The sequence below is a fragment of the Mustela nivalis genome (assembly GCF_964662115.1).
Source record: "Mustela nivalis genome assembly, chromosome: X".
In the NCBI taxonomy this organism is placed as follows: Eukaryota; Metazoa; Chordata; class Mammalia; order Carnivora; family Mustelidae; genus Mustela; species Mustela nivalis.
In genome coordinates this window covers 67,359,364-67,379,219 of record NC_139040.1, presented here as the reverse complement: position 1 = coordinate 67,379,219, position 19,856 = coordinate 67,359,364, and the positions used below count along the sequence as shown (strand labels likewise).

The 19,856-nt window shown below is 42.0% G+C and overlaps 1 protein-coding gene across 7 annotated transcripts in view; it reads right to left on the bottom strand.

Annotated features, from left to right (window-relative positions):
* The window catches only part of HDAC8 (histone deacetylase 8), a 225,920-nt gene that overhangs the window by 204,540 nt on the left and 1,524 nt on the right, over positions 1-19,856 (bottom strand). For 6 of the 7 annotated variants that reach the window (XM_082716195.1, XM_082716193.1, XM_082716196.1 and 3 more), the window contains 2 exons: positions 17,370-17,500; positions 15,656-15,797 (listed from right to left, as the gene is read on the bottom strand). In XM_082716195.1, coding sequence (XP_082572321.1) covers positions 15,656-15,797; positions 17,370-17,500 — 273 coding nt within the window. Of the gene's footprint in view, positions 1-11,576; positions 14,253-15,655; positions 15,798-17,369; positions 17,501-19,856 lie in introns of those variants that run through there. The other variant, XM_082716199.1, reaches the window with a different exon arrangement.

Here is a 19,856-nt window from a genome sequence, read left to right as displayed (position 1 = left end):
AACAAATGTTTATTGAAGGCCTACCTTGAGAAGGAATTGACTCATCTTTCCAATTTAATTAACTTTTAAAAAAAATTTTCCAAACATTTTGACATTCAATAAATCAATTGGCAGTACTATGAGGGACACTCCTCCAGATGGCTGGGAATCAATGTAATCAATGTTTCCCACTCCTCTTGTCCATCCAGTCCAACTTTCATACTTGTTTATTCACCCAACAAAATTTTATTGAGGGTTTACCATGTGCCAAATAGAGCTCTAGGCAGTGGAGCTGTAGTAATGAACATGAGAGATAATCCCTACCTCCTCTAAAGCTTATATTCTAGTGGGAGCAGAAGACAGACATAAAATAAACAGGAAGTGAATTAAATAATTTCTTGATGATTAACAATATGGAGAACTATCAAACAGGGAAAAGGCGATGGAAAACGTTTTTGGCAGTGGGAATCTTAAAACATAGTCAGGAAGCCTTATTGAGGCAGTGATTAATCTGCAAAGACTTGAAGGAGGTGAAGGGTCATTAGCTGGGGGAAGAGTATTTCAAGGCAGTAGGAAAAGCAAGGCAAAAGGCGTAGAGGTGGGAACACACCTGGTAGGTTCAAGGGATATGATAAGTTCAGGGGCCAGAGAACAGTAAGGAAAGAAAATAGTAGTTCTACAGGGAGAAAGGGGAAAAGGGAGGAAGGTGCAGGGCTCTATGGGCCACGGTAGGGACTCTGGCTTTTACTCTGAGGAAAAAGGGAACCCATGCAATATTTTGTTCTTTCTCCTTACCCCCAACAGACAATTGATCACCTCGTTCTGTCAGTTATGCCTCTAAAATCAGTCTCACGTGCTTTTCTTGCTTTCTACATCCTCTGTCACTACAGTTGTTCATACTTTTAAGATCTGTTCCCTGGGCTCTGAGAGTAACAGTCTGATCTTATCAATGAACCTGGGTAGAAGGGTCCCACTGATCTCAGATCAGGAGGCAGAGGTAAATACACAGTCCTGGTACCAGGACCTGAAAGCAAACACTGAAGTTACATTTAAAAGAGAATGCTGGGGGACGCCTGGGGGGCTCAGTTGGTTGGACGACTGCCTTCGGCTCAGGTCATGATCCCGGAATCCCGGGATCGAGTCCCGCATCAGGCGCCCAGCTCCATGGGGAGTTTGCTTCTCCCTCTGACTTTCTCCTCACTCATGCTCTTTCTCACTATCTCTCTCTCAAATAAATAAATTTTAAAAAAAGATTAAAAAAAGAGAGAGAGAGAATGCTGGGACACCTGAGTGGCTCAGTTGGTTAAGCAGCTGCCTTCGGCTCAGGTCATGATCCCAACATCCTGGGATCGAGTCCCACCTTGGGCTCCTTGCTCAGGAGGAAGCCTGCTTCTCCCTCTGCCTCTGCCTGCCACTCTGTCTGCCTGTGCTCACTCTCTCTGACAAAAAAAAAAAAAATGTTTACAAGAGAATGCTGAGGTTGAGCTGGGAACATGCCTCTAACAGGATTATAAGATCAAGGTGCCTGTGTGGGGGGCTCCTCCCAACTATTTCCTTATCAACAACCTTCCAGTGAATCAGACAGTGGACCAATCATGATGTTGCTGGAAAGCTAGCGCCTCTTGCTCGATGTAACTGGTTCTAGCCTAAGGTTGCTGAGGCTAACTGCAGGGTACCAGGTAGACAAGTGCATCTGGCAGTAGCGAAAGACGGGATGGGTGATCACGAAGTAGGAAGGGCACAATGTTCTAAAAGTTGCTGATATAGAAGGGCTATGGGCAGAAGACTACATTTCATTTCAAAGGTTTCTAAGTAAGAGGCTTTCAAGTTTTGGCATGGGCAGATATGGCCGTGTCAAAAAGAAATCAGCTAACTGGTGTCTCACAGTTGGACTATCCAGTTAGTGTAAGTCTGTACTATTCAACAGCAGATGCTTTTTCTCTGTGCCATACATTATTCTGTGCACTTTACACACATTACTTCTTGTAACGCAACTGCTTTGTGAGGGAGGTACTATTATTATCTCCATTTCACAGGTGGGGCAGTCAAGGGCCAGACAGCTTAATTAAGCAAGCTGTTCAAGGTCACATAGAAGGTGGCAGTACTGAGACTCAAACCCAGGCAGGGTGACTTCAGAGTCCCTGCTCTTAACCTCTGTGCCATGTTGTAGGGTGAAGGCTAATGGAACGTGTCCTTGGGTAGTCCATACTTCGGTGGCTATACTGGGTATTGACCAGGGTCAGAGTTGTCAGTGGTTCTAGGGGAACAGTAGGTGGAAACCAGTAATGGCATGAAGGGAAGAGGTCTGGATAGAGGGTTGTGGTGAGTTAGAAGTGAATTCTGAGGAGGACGTTGGGCCAGGGGGCCAACTACATTATGTGTTGGAGGTATAGCAGGAATGCTGGCCCCCCACCCCACCAGACTTGGTTAATCTGTATGGCCTGGTTCATCCATGTGTCTGCTAGTAGTGGTATGGTGGAGAGGCAAATGTGCAGCAGGAGGATTTTGCATGGTGTTCTCCAAAACTAGTGTATGAACTGGGGGCTGTTGTTGGGGAGCAGATGGCCACAGAGCCTATGAGAGTGGAACATATTTTAGATGCATGGGCAGCAAGTGTGAATTGAGGGACCAGGGAGATGGTGTGAGAGACCCGTGCTAGTAAGAAGGTGTTGCTGATGTGGGAGGATGAAAGATCTGCACAAAAGTTCGCTGGGACAATGTCCCAAGAGCCTGAAGTTTACCTTGGTCTGTTTGTTTGTTTATTTATTTATTTTTAAAATTTTTTATTGTTATTTTATTTTTAAAAAATTTTTTATTTTTTTTATTAACATATAAACCTTGGTCTGTTTTTGCCTCAACTGTAGTCCTTATAGAGGTAAGTTAATGGTTAGGTCAGAGTGGGGCAAATAGAGAAACCTTTAGATCTGTTTAAACTGTGCTGTGTATCAGAATCACCTTGAGAGATGCTGGTGAAAAAATGAGTATTCTTGCACTCTGCTCCTGGAGGGTCTGATTCAGGAACCTTCATTTTAGGATTAAGATGCAGATGGGGGGCACCTGGGTGGCTCAGTTGTTAAGCATCTGCCTTCAGCTCAGGTCATGATACCAGAGTCCTGGGATCAAGCCCCATATCGGGCTCTCTGCTCCGAGGGGAGCCTGCTTCTCCCTCTCCCCCACCCCGCCTGCCACTCCCCTGTTTGTGCTCTATCAAATAAATGAATCTTAAAAAAAAAAAAAGATGCAGGTGGTCTGCAGATCGCAGTATGAAACAAAATCCATGAGATTATAATATGCAAAGTTTGAACAGGCTGTCTTGGCCTTTTGGAGTGGTACCCATGAGCACAGGTGAAGCCTGATCCTAGTATGAGGCCCCTTGGAGCCACATAAAACCTCTAGGCTGCCCCAGAATGGGCTTGGATCTTTACGTTCCACACATGCATCTGCCTGTGATAAATGGCTGTGACATTCTCAGCCTGGAATCCTGTTGATATTCTGAATTCTGAAATAGAATGGGTACTCTGGGTGGGGTCTATTTCACCTGGTATGGGCTAAGTTTACACGTCTGCTCTAGCTGGCTACTCTGGCATACAATGTTTTGAGCTCATGATCACATAATGCCTGTCCTTCTCTAAAGACATGTCTCCTTGTCTTGAAAGTGGCCTTGATCACTAAGAGCTCTCATTCCCACTTGGGTAAGCGACCTTGGTTAGGGCCAGCTTCCTGGAGATATGGGTGCAGGGGCAGAGATTAAAGTACGCAGGTCCTCCTGCGATAGGACAACAATTCCAACCCATCACCACCCCTTCCACATCCTTCCTGGATGCTGAAGGCATTAGGTACAGGCCACGGCTGGGGGTAGAAGGCCTTCAGCACTGGAAGGTCATTTTTGTGTCTGGGGACCATGTTCCTCTCTCTTAAGGGTAATGGGAGAGTGAAGATGCAGAGGGAGTAGATGAACTGCTGGTGGTATCAAGGGATTGCTGATATCTTCAATCATCCCAGGGGGCTTCATTTCAGAAAGGCTTACATCTTACCCAGCACTATGCAAACTCTGTGCAGAAACACCACTTTCACACTTCGGGGCTTAGCCTAGAGACAGTGCTATTGTAGCCATTTCACTACCATATAGCTCAGAGATCCTGTGAAGTCACATGAAATAAATAATCAAACTATTGCCCAGATAAATAACTATACTATGAGGTGCTGTATGATCTCATTTGCTAGAAGAAGGCAGGAGCACCACCTAGGAATTTTTCACATGTTACCTTTCTTGAACTACATGAGGATTTTGGAGCCCTTAAGGTGCAGATAGCTCTGTGAATGCCAGAACCTTCTGGAACTACATTAGGAGGTCCCAGGTTAGTGGAAAGGATTTTGAATAGTGATAACAATGAGGATGGAATAATCTTGACAAGAAGTATTCCCTGCATTTTATTTTCAGAAAGAGTCTCAAGGCCAATGCAGAAGAAATGGAGGATCTGATGAAACCTGCTGCAAGCTGCTGTCTCAAGTTTTTATTTTATAGAAGGCCTTGGTTTTAGACTGAGAACATCCTCTCCTTTGGTAGTAAGGAAAGTCCGGGGTCTAGCGGCACTAGTGCACAATTTGCCAACAAGGGGCAGTCTCTCTGTCTCTTAGTAGAGAGTATCTTCATTCGCCTTATGGGTCTGGGTTAGACCTAGCAATGTAAAGGGTTGGTTAAACAGGGAATTCTATGTGATGTTTGGGAAGGTAGGGGTATAGGGAATATGGGTGGCAAAACTCTGACAGAGCAAAGGTCATGGGTCCTAAAGGCAGTAGTGACTAGTCCAGTCTCAGCCAGGAGCAGCTACGGGACAAAGGGAAAGTGTAAGCACAGGGGGTGATAAATGATACCAGGGCTGACTTCAGCTGCATAGGTAGTAGGAACTTTTCTGGACCTTTTCTAAGAGGCTACCTGGGACCCGCTGAGCCTAACCCAGTCTAGATATTAGTGACTTTTATCAAATACTATGTGCCAGGCTCTTTGCTAAACTCTGTATTACGAGTATTAGATTTAACCCTTATAACCCTATAAGATAGATATTTTATTCTCTCCACTTTTTGAATGAAGACACCGAGGCACAGAGGTTTTATAGCTAATAACTGATGAAACTGGGATTCCCTGGGTGACACTGAACCACTGTGATTTATGTTCTGTTGGAAGCATAGGAACACATCTCATCCCCCTAGAGGTTAGGGGTGGGGATGCCATAGGAACAAAGCATGTCTTGGCTGCTTTCTACTTTGCTGCCTGGCTGGGCAGTCTTCTAACGGAAGGGCTGGTGCCTTATAGGCTGGACATATATTGAAAGAATGATCTGGGCTACTGTGGTAAAGGCTTGTCTGTTTTATCTTGTCATGTGTCTGTTCTGTAGGTTCCGGCGCTGAGTGGGTATAAAGAGAATCTGGGCCTCCATTTTCATGTAGTTATCTGTTTGTCAAGGCTGGAGGGTGGGCAGTGCAGACACAGAGGGGGGCTGGCTGCTCAGTTAACAAGTTGTAGTGGTCATACAGCCCTTTGGGGAACTGGATCTGTAATGCAATTCACTGTCACTCACTTTATATCCATGTAAGGAACTGGAGCTCTTGATAATACAGCTCTAGTAGCTTTGATCTAGCTTACAGGTGGATAATGACTAATAGCTAGAGGTCTAGTTCTACACTCTTCCTGGAGAGCCTACCAAAACACAAGGCCGTTTTATGCCTCTACCATTTTCTGCCCCCAGGTAGAAGTAGCAGAAACCAGCAACATTTGAGGACATACCTCTCCTTCTCTAGCAGGGAAGCAGGACAGAGGGAGCCTAGATGGCACAGATCCTGCATTGCCAGGTGGTAGGTAGAAATGTCAGGGGAGGAGAGGGCAAATAACAGAACCGTGGGAGGAAGAAGTGCATGGCTGAGCTAGATATGTAGGTCTTAAATGGATTATCGGAATGAGATAAAGGAAAACCCTGGGAGCTGAAATGCAGAGCCAAACAGGTAAGACACACCAGAAGAGGCAAGAAGGGGGAAGAGCAAGTCAAAGAGGACAAATCAGGTATCTCTTGGCAAATGCTGGAGGTTAGAAGTCACTGTTCTGTGTTGGGTTTTAGTATCTCCTCACACATATTTACATGGATAGGGTGAGTCCTGTTTAAGGGATTCTGGCTGGGACAAGATGACTTCCTAAGAGACGGACTACAAAAAGCAGAATCAAAGGATTCAAAGCAGCCTGTGAGCAAGTGACAGAAGAGGACAAGGGCATTTTTTAGAGAAAGTAGAGGTCATGGGCAGGTGCTTCCTTGGTTCTCTAGTACGCAACCCACACACTCATCTGTTATGCCCTCCTTCATTTCCTTTGCTCTGGCTTTAGAAGCGTTGGTTCTCCTCCTCCCAAAGCCACTCACTCCATCTTCTCCTGCCTCCTTTGAGACTTTGCTCCATTGCTTATCCTTCTCATATTTCCAAGATTTCCCTTTCAGCCCATAAATGCTCTTAAATCTTTATGAACAAATCCAACAAGCACTCTCAAGCCTTACTTTCCCTTGGCTATTGTCCTCCTCTTTCAGTTCTTTCCCAAACTTTTGGACCATTTATGTTCCTTTCCTGCCCATTTCTTTAATTCCTACTCAAGCCTCAACAGTTTACATGCCCCTCACTCTCCAGGAAGTTATCTTACCAAAATCATTATTGGCTACATTACTTGCCAAATACGACTGACACTCTTTAGTACCTCTTTCGATTGACCCCTCCCTAGTGTGTGACACTACTGAGAGCTCATTTCTTCCTGAAACTCTTCTGCTCCTCAGGGGATTCCATGGCCCCTTTCTATTCTGGTTATCTGGCTAGCCCTGACTGTTGTTTTCCGGCTGAATTCACTGGGGCCTCTTCTTGTACTCGCCCATTACAAGCTGGTGTTTCCTGGGGCTCTAGGCTCTACTTTCTTTTTCTAACTCTGCCTTTTCCCTCAGTAATTCTGTCCATTGCCATGGTTTGCAACATGCCTTTAGATACTGGCAACACATCTGTCTCTATTTCTAGCTTCCACTTCCATCTCCAAGTCTGAGTACCTGGTTTCCCTGGGTATTACCTCTGCTGCACACCAACTCCTCCTGTTGATTTACTGAGGTATACAAGGGTTAAGCATACAGGGTGATGAGTCAGACTGCCTGGGTTTGAATTCCAACACCGTCACTTACCAAGCTTGAGCCAAGTTGTTTAACCTCTCTGTACTCCCAGGTGTAAAAGAGAGACAATAACAATATCCACTTCTTCATTCCAGAATATACGAGAAATAGGAAAATCTCTGAGAACAATGTGTGTAAGGCAGCATCTAGCACAGAGCTCAACACATGCTGGCTACTGTTACCAAGTCCTGTCTTGTTTGGGACTCTGCTCAAAACTAGCCAGGAACTTGAGTGATCTTCCTCATCTTTTCTCTCCACCCATATCTACTAATCACTGATACTCAATTTTCTCTCTTAAAGCTGTCTCAAGTCAGCCTTCACCATTCCCCATCCCCCAATCTCACTGCTCTGCCTTAGTTCAGTTCCTCATCACTTGTCACTGGAACTGATGGTCTCCCTACCTCCAGTCTACACCTCTGTCAATCCGTCCTCTAGGACCATGGTCAGAGTTAAGTTTTCTAAAACACCCATCTAATCATGTTACTTCCTCATTGATTTTGTAGCAGCCTCCTCCATTTCCTACCACAGAATTTCTCAAAGCGTGCACAGCAGAATCACTCCTGGAGTTTCAAAGTTCAGGCTCTGGCACTCTACTCCAGACCTACCTGATCAAGATCTCTAAGACAGAACCAGATAGCTGCATCTATAAGTTTGGCGATTCAGATATACGTGAAGCCATTCAAGACCCATTTCCTACTTTTCTACCTCATCTTCTGCCGTTATCCACTTTGTACTTCAGCCCTCCAGCAAGAGTGGGCCATAGGTCATCCCCCAAATCCACCAAGCTGCTTTATTTATACTGCTATGGTTTTGCAAAGGCAGCTGAGGCCTTTTGAAATGCTGTTCACTTTCTCATCCCCCTGGCACACTCATTCCTCTGCATCTTTGAAGTCTTCTTCACCATAACCACCTTCTTGACAAATCTTACTTTACTTCTCTACAGTGCTGTTTCTTAACCATTTGCTTGTTATCATTTCCTCATCCAAGGAGCCTTTTTAGATACCTTTTCTTAACTGGCCACTCTGCACAATTTGCTACCACAGATAGACTGAACATTTGCTTATGTACTGTGACCCTTTCGAGGGCCATACACCCTGTAGCATCTAAGTTTTTTATCTTCTCCCACTCCCTCTAAGAATCAGTTTTTGCTCTGGTGGCAGACGTTGCTATCTGAATGGTTTTTGGTTTTGGAACTGGTCTTCTTAAGGTTCACCTTTGGTTTCCATGATCAGTCTTTTCTGATTCTCTTCCTTTGACCATTTCTTCTTAAGATTCCTTTGTAGGCCTTTCTTTTTCTACCTGTCCTGTAAACACTGGCATCCCACAAGGCTCAGTATTTCTTTTGTTTTCCGTATTATCCTATAGATGCTTCTCAGGTGATTTTATCTATTTTCTTAATTTTAATTACCACCTATCATGCTGTTGACTCCCAGATAGGTATCTTCAGTGGAAACAGTTCTGAGCTCTGGCTTCTTACTAGTGCAAGTCGGGTTCACAGATTGGCAGCATTTAGTATCATCTGGGAGTCTGTCAGAAGTGCAGGTTCTTAGGTTTCACCCCAGACCTCCTGAACAAGATCCGCATTTTATCAAGATGCCCAGGTATTTCATACATGCATTATAGGCTCCAAAGCCCTGAGCTGGACCCAATTACCAGCTCTCTAGCAGACATCTTGAATTACATGTTCCAGAAGCACATCAGTTCTCATCCCTACTCTTCCTGGTTAATGGTAACCAAATTTACTCAGTCATCTACACAAGAAATCTAGATTGCTCCTTCCCTATCTTTGGTTACCATTCCTATCTATTCTAGCTACTAAATGGCTCTTGAATTTATTCTCACTTCAAGGCTCATCATCACTGCTTTCACCTCCATTTGGGTAGATTATTACAGTCAAGTCTTAATTGATTTCTCTATTGACATCCTCCCCCCCACAACTCCCCACCAGTTTATCTGCTGACTTGCTAGACTCTCAATCCTAAAATGCAAATCTGATCATGTTACCTCCTCCTGGCTAAAACTTCCTTCAGTGATCTATCATGGTCCAAAGCCAGGGTTCTTAACCAGGGATCCATCCATTCACACACGGGCTTTAAGAGAGTCTTATGCTTTCTGAAGTTACAAGGAAAATTTTGCATATGTACACTTTTCTAGGGACAGTATACATAGCTTTCATCAGATTTTCAGAAGGTCTGTGACTGAAACAGGTCAAGAACCACTGATCTGAAGGATCAAGTTCAAACTTTCTATCTTGGCATGAAAGGACCCTTTACATCTCCCCCATCTTACTTCCAGTCACTTACCTACAGGAGTTCCAGCTTTAATTACAGACTTGGAAGTCCCCTCAGCTTTCATGCCTCTCTGCCCCTGTACATGCTGTTTCTGGACTACCCTCAAGTTATCTACATGGCCAGTAGATGGTGCAGCCTGGATTTGCACAAGTGTCTTACTTCAGAGTTCACAGTTATTCCACTCTACAGTGAATTGTCATTTTCCACTGTGGCCTAGTATACACAAATAAATACACATACACTGAACAAGTTTCGTCAAATCCACCTTGCTTTCAAAAGATGTTGGTTGCAGCCCACTGAATTGATACCAGGTTCTATTAAGGAGCTGCAACTCAGTTTGAAAAGCACTGCACTAGACCTTTGCTGATACAGGAAGTTCTTACTACTGAGAATTAATTATCTTAGTCCCAGAAGCATCAAGGTTTGAAGTTTCCTAGGGATGCAAACGCTGTCAATAGCATGAAAGTACTTGTTAATGAATCAACCACTTCTGTCAGTCCCCATTCAAACAAGTTACACCTCTAAACCCTAGCACCTATTCCTCCCCATCTATTCGATCGCTTTGTCTTTCATGGATACATCAGCGAACAATTCACTGAAAATCGATTACAAAGTGAAATTACAAATCTTACAAAAGGATGCAAGATACCATGAAGTCAACACATAAAACTGGCAAGGACCAGTTTACAATTGAAGAGGAGAAATATAAATAAGGATAAGAATAAGGATTTAAAAAGTGGTTCGAAAGAGAGCGATTTGAATGCCAAATGATTAAGGAGAAGCCCTCAGAAAAAACTGAAAAAGCCCTTGAACATTTTGACAAAATCAACCCTCTTAATGATCATGCTGTAAAAATCTCACAGAAAGTTAAATGTGCCATCTTGAAATATCATGCAGTTTTGTTAGAGAAATTAGGCCCAAACAAAAACAATCAATCCTTGATATATTCTTTGTTTGAAGAATTACGTAGCATTCAATTTTATTAAAAGAGACAAAATAAACATATTTCGATAGTGTTTTAGTCATTCCAGTTAGTATGCTAATCAAGTCCTGCCCTCTCTGTTATTTACTCAAAAATTTTTGTCCCCCTTTCAAATAGATTCACTTGGTGGTCTTCTGCCTGGTACCAATTGCCCTCAAATAATAAGAACTTCCTGTGTAATCCTTTGTTCCCTCATCACCTGACATACAGCAGGAGCTTAATAAAAGTTTGTTAAGTGAATGATTCAGGGATGGCCTTCTCCTCCCTATTTAGTCTCAGTTTCCCCTGATCCAATCGGCATATTGCCACCTTCTCTACAATTCTTCAGTAAATCCCCACTGGCCCCAGAAAAAAAGTCCAACTCCTCAGCATGCTGACAAATCCTTAATAATCTGCTCTTGCTCTATTTGCTCTCACATCCTGGCCACATTTAACTCTTGTAATTCTCTATAACTAATTCACCGTAACTACTTGTAATTCTCTCATACCTCCCACTGCCATGCTTTTGATTATTCCCTCTGTTTGCAATTCTCTATCCCCACCAAAGGGAAGGCAAGCTCCTTCTCCTCCTTCTGTACACTCCACTACCTTGCACTGAATTGTAGCATACACTGACCATATTGTGTCTGTATTGTAACCACTTCCCACCTTGTTCCAAGCTGTTTTTACTATAAAACATTCTACTGATAAAACTAATATACATTAGAGAAAATACAGGAAAAATATAGGAAACAGAAGAATGATGTGTGTGTGTACGTGTGTGTGTATACCTCTTTATCTCTCACAGCCTCATCATCTTCACAAAGTCATTGGTATCATTTTGTTGTATTTCCTTCTAAGAGTTTTTCATAAGCATCTATTTTTTACATGACTAATTGAAGTTAATGTGCAATGTTGTAGCTACCTGCCCTTTAAAAACAAAGCCAACATTACAAAATAGGCATTTTTTTGGTTACATAGGCATCCTAATTATCACTTGTTAATGGTTACATAATAGCCTATCAAGTGATTATCTTACAGCATACTATCTAAACATTCTGCTGTTGTTGAATATTTAGGTCTCCCTCTTTCCCCTACCCCTCCACTTTTTTTTGGCTATTATAATTAAGAGAGAAATTACCATCTTCATACACACAGTTTTCCAATATTTTGGGATTGGTTTATTTCCTTAGAACAGATTACCGAGAGTAATAGATATGAGTTGAGAATCTTTCTTCTTTCAGCTCAAATTTGGGAGGAGACAAATACATACAGATGTATATTATGTTTCAATCTCCCTTCCTGTAATTTTAGTAATGCTAAATATTTACTCATGTTTATTTACTATTTGTTTCCTCTTTGGTGAATTGTTCCTGTCTTTTGCCCACTTATCTAAATTTCAGTGTTCTAAAAAATCAATTAAAGGAAAGATTTTATTATTTTTGGGGGGGAGAGATGAGAGTGAGAGGGAGAGAGGGAGAGATGGAGAGAGAGTGGGGAGGGAGAGAGAGAGAGAATCCCAAGCAGGCTCCATGCTCAGCACAGAGCCCGATGCCGGGCAAGATCCCACAACCCTAAGATTACAACCTGAGCAGAAATCAAGAGTTGGAAGCTTAACTGACTAAGCCATCCAGGTGCCCCTAGAATAAAGATTTTAACCCTTTGTAGTATTAACTATTTTTTCCCTCTTCTTGTCTTGGTAATATTTTAGCTGTAAAAGTAATAAAATGTCATTACAGAAATTTTGCCAACTACAGAAACATAGTTTTTAAAAAGTCATCAATAATTCTGTCACCCTGACATAGCCCCTATCTTTATTCCCACTGCTTTTTTAAAAAAATACGTGTGTGTTCTACAAAGTTGTAGTTGTGATGTGCATACAATTTTAAAACCTGCCTTTTCATTAACACAAGTCTTTTTCTGAAATGCCTTATACAGTCTTCACAATAATCATTTAAAATAATACATAATATTCTATGGAGCAGATTGACCATTTCCTTATTACTACATATTCATTTTATTTCTAATATTTCTGTTTCACAAAGAACACTGATAAGCACTTCCACGCAAATAGTTTTTTTATATTTTGACTGTCTTCTCAGGAGTAGGATTAAAGGGCATTGATCCTATCCCTAAAGTAGACAGCGGGCACTAATATACCTTAGCTACCAAGTTACTTTCTTAAAAGGCTGAAACAAACCATGCTCTTACTAGCCAACTGAGTACCATGTTTTTCAATTCTGGCTTAAAAAGGGGCCACCTAGTTTAAATTTGCATTTCTTTGACCAGTAGCAATGAACACTGCCCCAGGCTTTCCCATGGTACTTAAACGCCTTTGTAAATTTTCTCTTCACGTTCTTTGCCCATACTTCTTTTTATACATCATACCACAGGAGTGACTTAGGAAATACAAACACACTTTGTCATATTTATGTCAAATATGCCTTTTTAGTCTGTATTTAGATTTTGTGTTTTAAATGGCCACAAAACTTTTAAAAGTGATTTTGGTTTTAAAATTTTATGCAGCTAAATTTGTTGAGCTTTCCCTTTGGGAGATTTTTTTTTTCCCTATTACTTCCTAAGTGTAAAAAAACTATTCTCCATGAGAAGCTTGATAAATATCCATTCATTCTAGTTTTTTTTTTTTATAATTTGCTTTTTTTACATTGAACTGTTCAATCTAGCTGCCACTTATTTTAGTTTATTATAGGAGATGAGGGTATAAATGCTACCAGCTGTCACAACATCATTTACTGGATAATCCTTTCCACTCCCATCCACTTGCAAAGCATCTTTTACAACAGGCTGAATTCTTATATATAACAGTCTCTTTGGGGAGTGTAGTATAATATCATCTGTCTCATCTTATACCAGCAGTACTGGTGTTTTCATTAGTCTAGTTTTGTACGTTTAATATATAATAGCATTAGTCACTCATCACTCTTCTTTTAAGGAATTTCTTTGAAAATCATTGTTCTTTAGTTTCCAAATGCAATTATTTGCTGTCTTACCTCTAAGATACAAATTTTGTGAAGGCTGGATTGGTTCATTTCCTTAGAATAGACAAGAACAACAGTACAGGGTCATACAGGTAGGAATATTTTCCCCACTCTTTCAACACCGTTTCCCAAAGTTTCCAAAAAGAATGTACCAATTTCACTGTAATTATGCCAGCATGAGGATATTTTGAAGACTTTTTTTTCAATATTGGTAAGGGAGAAAGATACCATGCTTCAATTTTTATCTCTCTGCATATTAGTGATGATAAACATGTGCTTGGCATACAGTAGGTGCTTAATCAGTGCATGTTGAATGGCTAAATGGCATGTATGAATCTATACATGTATTTAGGGATGTCAACGTTTAAACAAATATTGCGCTTATGATAGATAATGCTGGCTAGATGTCGGTTCATGGGCTCAATAGCTGTGGTCCCCCTGCAGAGACATTCTAGAAGTGCCAAGAACCCCCTAGAATTTGGACCTGAATTGGGGAAAGCCCTAGAAACTCTCTGTAATTTATATCCACCACAGTGTCTGTTTCTAGGTAGGATCAGCTGAAAACTGTCTGAAACAGTTAAGATAATACCTACCTACACGCAGCCCAGAAGCAGCCATGATTGGCTCTAGATAGAGTATGCTTCATTTCAAAGCAAAATAGTGAGAAGAAGTTGCAGGTATCTGGGTAGTCCACTGGAAACTGACCCAGGCCCTTGCAGGCCTTAAGCAGGGAATTTAAGTATAGAAGATCCTCCAGTGCCCCACGCAGAAATCAGATCTGATTAACAGGATCAGGCATTTTCCATGAAAGCACACTGCCTTTCTTCTCAACTGGCTAAATGCAAAAGGGAATAGAGGTCCTTGGTTCAGAGAGGCTTGTTTTTTAACCCCCTCTCCCACCTTTCATCTGTAGTTTAAAGGCGAGAAGGTTATTTACTTATTTATTTTAGTCCTAGGGATCACTGTCTTTATTTTGAAATTTTTTAATGGAGCAAGAGCTAACAAAGGTAGGTAGTTTCTCTTTGTTTCTAAGGCCACATAAAACTCATTATTAAACACTGGTTCTCTCTGCTCCATCACCTCAGTAGTAGATTCTAGTAGTAAACTTTCTCAAGGACTTCCTTGGTCATGAAAGCTTTCGATATGATGAAAAGAATTCCATGTTCTTATCTTAACCTCCATATGCTGAAACTGTGCTCAGGGTTGTAGTCTGAGAAATAAAGCGCCATTTTATCTGGACTCAAGAGCACCAAAGATGATCAAGCTCATGGCCAACAGTATGAACAACTGGCGTGTGAAAGATATATCACCAGTTACTACCTCTGCTGCTTCATTTCACTCACACAGCCCATAGAGCAATTCAGAGTTTTAAAAATTCCTCTCCTCCAGTCTGTATTAAGTACTACCCACATAGCAAGCAAAAGCCTATCAAGCAAGATGACAAATGCCGTCCCCGCAGTCCTTGTCACACACAGGATGGAGCTGTTTGAAATTTCAACATGAAACTCCAAAAGGACTTCTCTAGCTCCAAGTAGCACCTGAGAACTGCTGTTTCAGAAGCCCTTTCTCCTGAGTGACACTTAATTCTCTCAGTCAGTTGCCACTTGCCTTGGAGATGGCAGCAAAAGCTTGCTTCTTGATTTGTCAGCCTTTTATTTTAAATCTATTCTCATCAGTTTCCCACCTATTTGGAAATCTGTTTGCCACCTCTTTCAAGGACCAGCTCTAAAATGCACCTCTCCCAAGACTTCCACGATTAATTTCTGCATAGCGCTAAAATCTCAGCTCATATACATATTCGGTTGGTACCCAAACTGATGTTGTTCCCTAATTATTCTAGTTCTGTGAGTGTCTCTAAAGCATAAGTCCCCTGAAGACAGGGGAATTTCCAAAAAGCTGGGAAAGGAACATAGAGACTGTCTAGTTAGATCCTTCGCGCCCGCCCATTTTCCTGATGAAGAAACTGAGTCCTAGAGAGGTTACTCTTTCCAAGTCAGTTAGCCAAGTCTGCAGAAAAACTAGGCACAAGGCCCAGGTATCCTGACTTTCAATAGAGTGTTTTCCACTATATTGTGTCACCTTCTTCTGCTCCACTTGTATCTCCTCAGAATGCCTCGTAAAGTGCTATATTTGTACACAGATCTCTCAGTGAATGCCCAGACAATAAGCAGAAGAGTTTACATAACTGAGAAACTGACTCAAGGAAAGAGGCAGAAAGCAGAAAGGTCATTTTCTTACTTCTTTGCATGATGCCACCCTCCGGACCAGTTAATTGCTACTTTGCACATTCCATCAATCAGGCATTGGGCAGCTGTGATAGTGGCCCCTCCTACAGCTGCTGCGTAGTCAAATATTCCTTCAGTGGCTGGGCAGTCATAACCTTCGGGCAAACATCAGAAGAGCTTGTTACAAGATGAAGTGGAGAAAGAAGAGGTGTGATACTGTGATTTACATAATAAGAAATACCCCTAGGTGATCTTCATCCGCCATGTCTGACACTCAGCTCCTCAAACTGTGGGAATTTCCTAAGTGAGGAGAGCAGTAAAGTTGTCCCTGTTGTGTTAATGAGGTGACTTGTGGATCACACCTCAGGATCAGGGTGGGGATGAGCAGTGGGGCAAACCAGGTGATTGGAGGTTGGAATTACCAGTTCTACCCCCTGACCTCCTCCTGTGAGAGGAAGGGGCTGGCGATTCAACGACCAATGGGCCAAAGATTCAATCAGTCATGCCTATGTAATGAAGCCTCCATAGAAACTCAAAAGGCTGGCTGGGAGAGGTTCTGGTTTGGTGAGCGTGGAGATGTGGGGGGAGGATGATGCCTGGAGAGTGCGTGGAAGCTCCACACCTTTGGTTATCCCTTGCCCTATGCATCTTTTCCATCTAGCAGTTCTGAGTTATATTCTTTTACCATGAACCAGTAAGCTAGTGAGTAAATGGGTTCCCTGAGTTCTGCGCCCTGCTCTAGCAAATTCAACCCAAAAGAGGGTGTTTGTGGGAACCTTCTGATTTATAGCCAGTCAGTCAGAAGCACAGGTAACAAGCTGGGCTTGTGACTGGCATTTGAAGTGCCGAGCAGTCTTGTGGGAGGGAGCCTTTAACCTGTGGGACCTGATGCTATTGCCAGGTAGACAGTGTCAGAATTGAGTCGAATTGTAGGCCACCCAGCTGGTGTCCTGAGCATTGCAGGTGGTGTGGAGGGAAGCCCCACCTCCACACATTGGAACTAGATTTAGAACCCTACTAGGAGGAGTAGTTTGAGGTGCAAAAACAACATATATTACCAAAAAGCTACTGTGCTAACATCAGCTTCCAAATGAGAGATAAACATCTCCAATGTTTGGCAAAGAATTTTTTGAAGTGTTGGAACTAGAAAAGCTAAACCTTCAAGATTAGCTAGTTACATCCTACAGATGGAGAAACTGAGTCCTGAGAGGTGATATGTCTTCTCTATGGTCACACAGAGCCAGGCCTGGGACCCATGTCTCTTGACTCACCCATTTCCCAGACCGGGGTTCTACCAAACCATGGTGTTTCTCTAGACTAGCTTATTGGCCACCTACAGTTTTTTTTTTTTTTTTAAATACAACTGTTCAACCTCAAGCAGGGTTGAAAACTTAGCTGGATCATAAATATGTACTCAAGTTAAAATATAAGGTCATGGGACAGTTACATCAGCATAAATGCAGCCAGACCCAATCTGGGCACTACTATTAGGGCTTCGGCAACTAAAAGATCTTCCCCCATCTGACCCACCATTCAGTTTTGCTCAGTTCGTATGGTTTGCTCCGTAAGTGAGATATGTATATCTAAACTAAGAGATTAAGATGGTGGTTAACACATTAGTTCTTAATTAACAAATATGAAAGACCATCATGCAATCATAAAATAAGTGATTACAATTTATAGATGGAGGTCATCTACCTCCCATCATTACCCGGTAATGACTTTACCTAGCCCATATTCTATGGAGTCTGGATGATCGTCATCTCCTTCTTGGCTGACCTTCTGGAGATGCTGCAGATAGGCATCAGTGTGGAAGGTGGCCATCTCCTCCATGGAAGCTACTTTGGGCTTAACTATCCTAATAATAACAGAGAACAAAGAGAGGTGAGTGACTCAGACCCAGAGTATGCCAGAAACTAGAAGCAGAAGCCAGCAGTCTGAGCAGAAAATACAACTCCCAGCTTCCAGTTCCAGTGGGCTGAAATATAGAACACCTTCTGTTCTCCTACTGCACCATCTAGTCCTCACTTCCTCACATCTATATAATGATTCCATTAATAAGGGGTGAGAGGGCAGATCTTCCCCCTGAGTTTATAGGTAGGTTAAAAAAAAAGTGAGTAATTATATTCAAGTTAACAGATACTGGACCAACTTCACTCTGTGAAGTTACAACTTGCATGACAAACTAGTAGGCAGAGATAGTCTCATTTGAGTCAGTTCGTAATTGGTATATATAATCCTTTCAGCTATATTTTTACTTTATTATTTTTTTACTTATTTTTTTTTAGAGAGGGAGGGAGAAAGGGGGGAGGCAGGAGGGAGGGTCAGAGGGAGAGGGAGAGAGAGAATCTTAAGCAGGCTCCAAGCCCAGTATGGAGCCCAACATGGGGCTTGATCTCACAACCCTAAGATTATGACCTGAGCCAAAATCAATACTTAACTCTGTATTTTAACTTTAGTAGGCAATCGTATTTTCATGAATTTTGAATTTGGAGCCAGAGAACTGGGCACCTCTTTTTAACTCCATACTTAACAGCTTCTCATCTATAAAGTAGGGAGATCTAATGGGACATATGTGAAGACTAAATGATAACATGAAAATGCTTTATGGATAACTATCATTATTATTAATATTAAAAGATTGAATGTGGCAACTCAAAACATAAAAGTTCCTCTACCTGGTGTGCCACATCTACCTCTGAGAGGAAAAAGAGAAGGGGCAAACTGGTTGGAACTGGGCTTCACTCAGAAGCTCTCAATCAACTTCTCACAACAAGTGACAAACAGAAGTGACTGAAAGAGGGGCAACTGGGTGGCAGCTGAATATCTAACTCTTGGTTTCGGCTCAGGTCATGATCTCAGGGTCGTGAGATGAAGCCCTGGGTCAGGCTCTGTGCTCAATGGGGAGTCTGTTTGAGATTCTCTCTTTCTCTCTGCCCCTCCCACCACTCTCTCTCCTTTTCTCTCAAATAAATGAAAAAATCTTTAAAAGAAAAGAAGCGACTGAAAGAATACAGGGTGACTTTAAGCTTACAGCAGGACTTATCACGTCTAACCTCCAGCTGCCTACTCCCCATCTCCTCTCCCTGACTCTGCCATTGCCACTCAAAGGGTAATCTATGGACCAGCAGCAGCAGCAGCACTTAGAAGCTAATTAGATATGCAGAACTTCAGCCCCCCAACCCCGCCGCCGATTTCCTGAATCAGTATTTAACAAGGTGATTCATAAGTACATTCAAGTTGGAAGAGCAATGACCTAAGTCACAGGGAGGTAGCAGTGTGGTGGTTTTTTATGTTTGCTGAATGGGAACTCAGCCATGAGTTTTTCATGAATTAATATGATCATAGAGGCTACTAGTAATCACAAAGCAGGTCAGAAAAATCCTGTAGCCCAGTCTCGAAAAAATCATGTATAGGATCAAGAGCCAAGGATTCCTGCTTCTCCTTCAAGAAAATATGCCTACATCCTCAGAGGTGACAAATCTGCACATTAAAATAAAATGCTACAGTTTCTTGGACCATGTTTCCCAGCCCTAATAGGTATCTTTTCTATCATCCTTCCTCTTGTTTAACAAATATGGAAAGCCTCTCTGCTTAATAGCAAGGGAATGGGACAGTTTTGTTTTGCACTGATTTCTTGTTTGTCTTAAAGTAACTTTTGAAAAGTTAAATAACTGTGGGATGCCTGAGTGGCTCAGTTGGTTAAGTGTCTGCTTTGGCTCAGGTCATGATCCCAGGGTCCTGGGATCGAGTCCCACATTGAACTCCTTGCTCAGGGGAGAGTCTGCTTCTCCCTCTCTCTCTGCCTGCCTCTTCCCCCTGCTTGTGCTCTTTCTCTCTCTCTCTCTTGCAAGTAAATAAACAAATAAAATATTTTTTAAAAGAAAAGTTAAATAAATGGAAGGCATGTAGTTCTTATGTCTAACACACATACGGGTTAAAAAATATGGTACTTCATAAATGATTTTGTTAATAATAAGAATAAAATTTGAAAGCCTATTACACAAACTTCTGGGAGATAAATGAAGCATACCACACAAGCCTGTGCAGACACTCACCTATTTGGCCAGACAATGTCACAAATAATCCTATAAGACAGGGTTATAATATTTACTCTTATAAAGATTAACAGCAAGCTCATTTTTTTTAAAAAGAAGCACTTAACTCTGAGTTAAGCACTTAAAAGAAGCACTTAACTCAGAACTGTTAGCTGA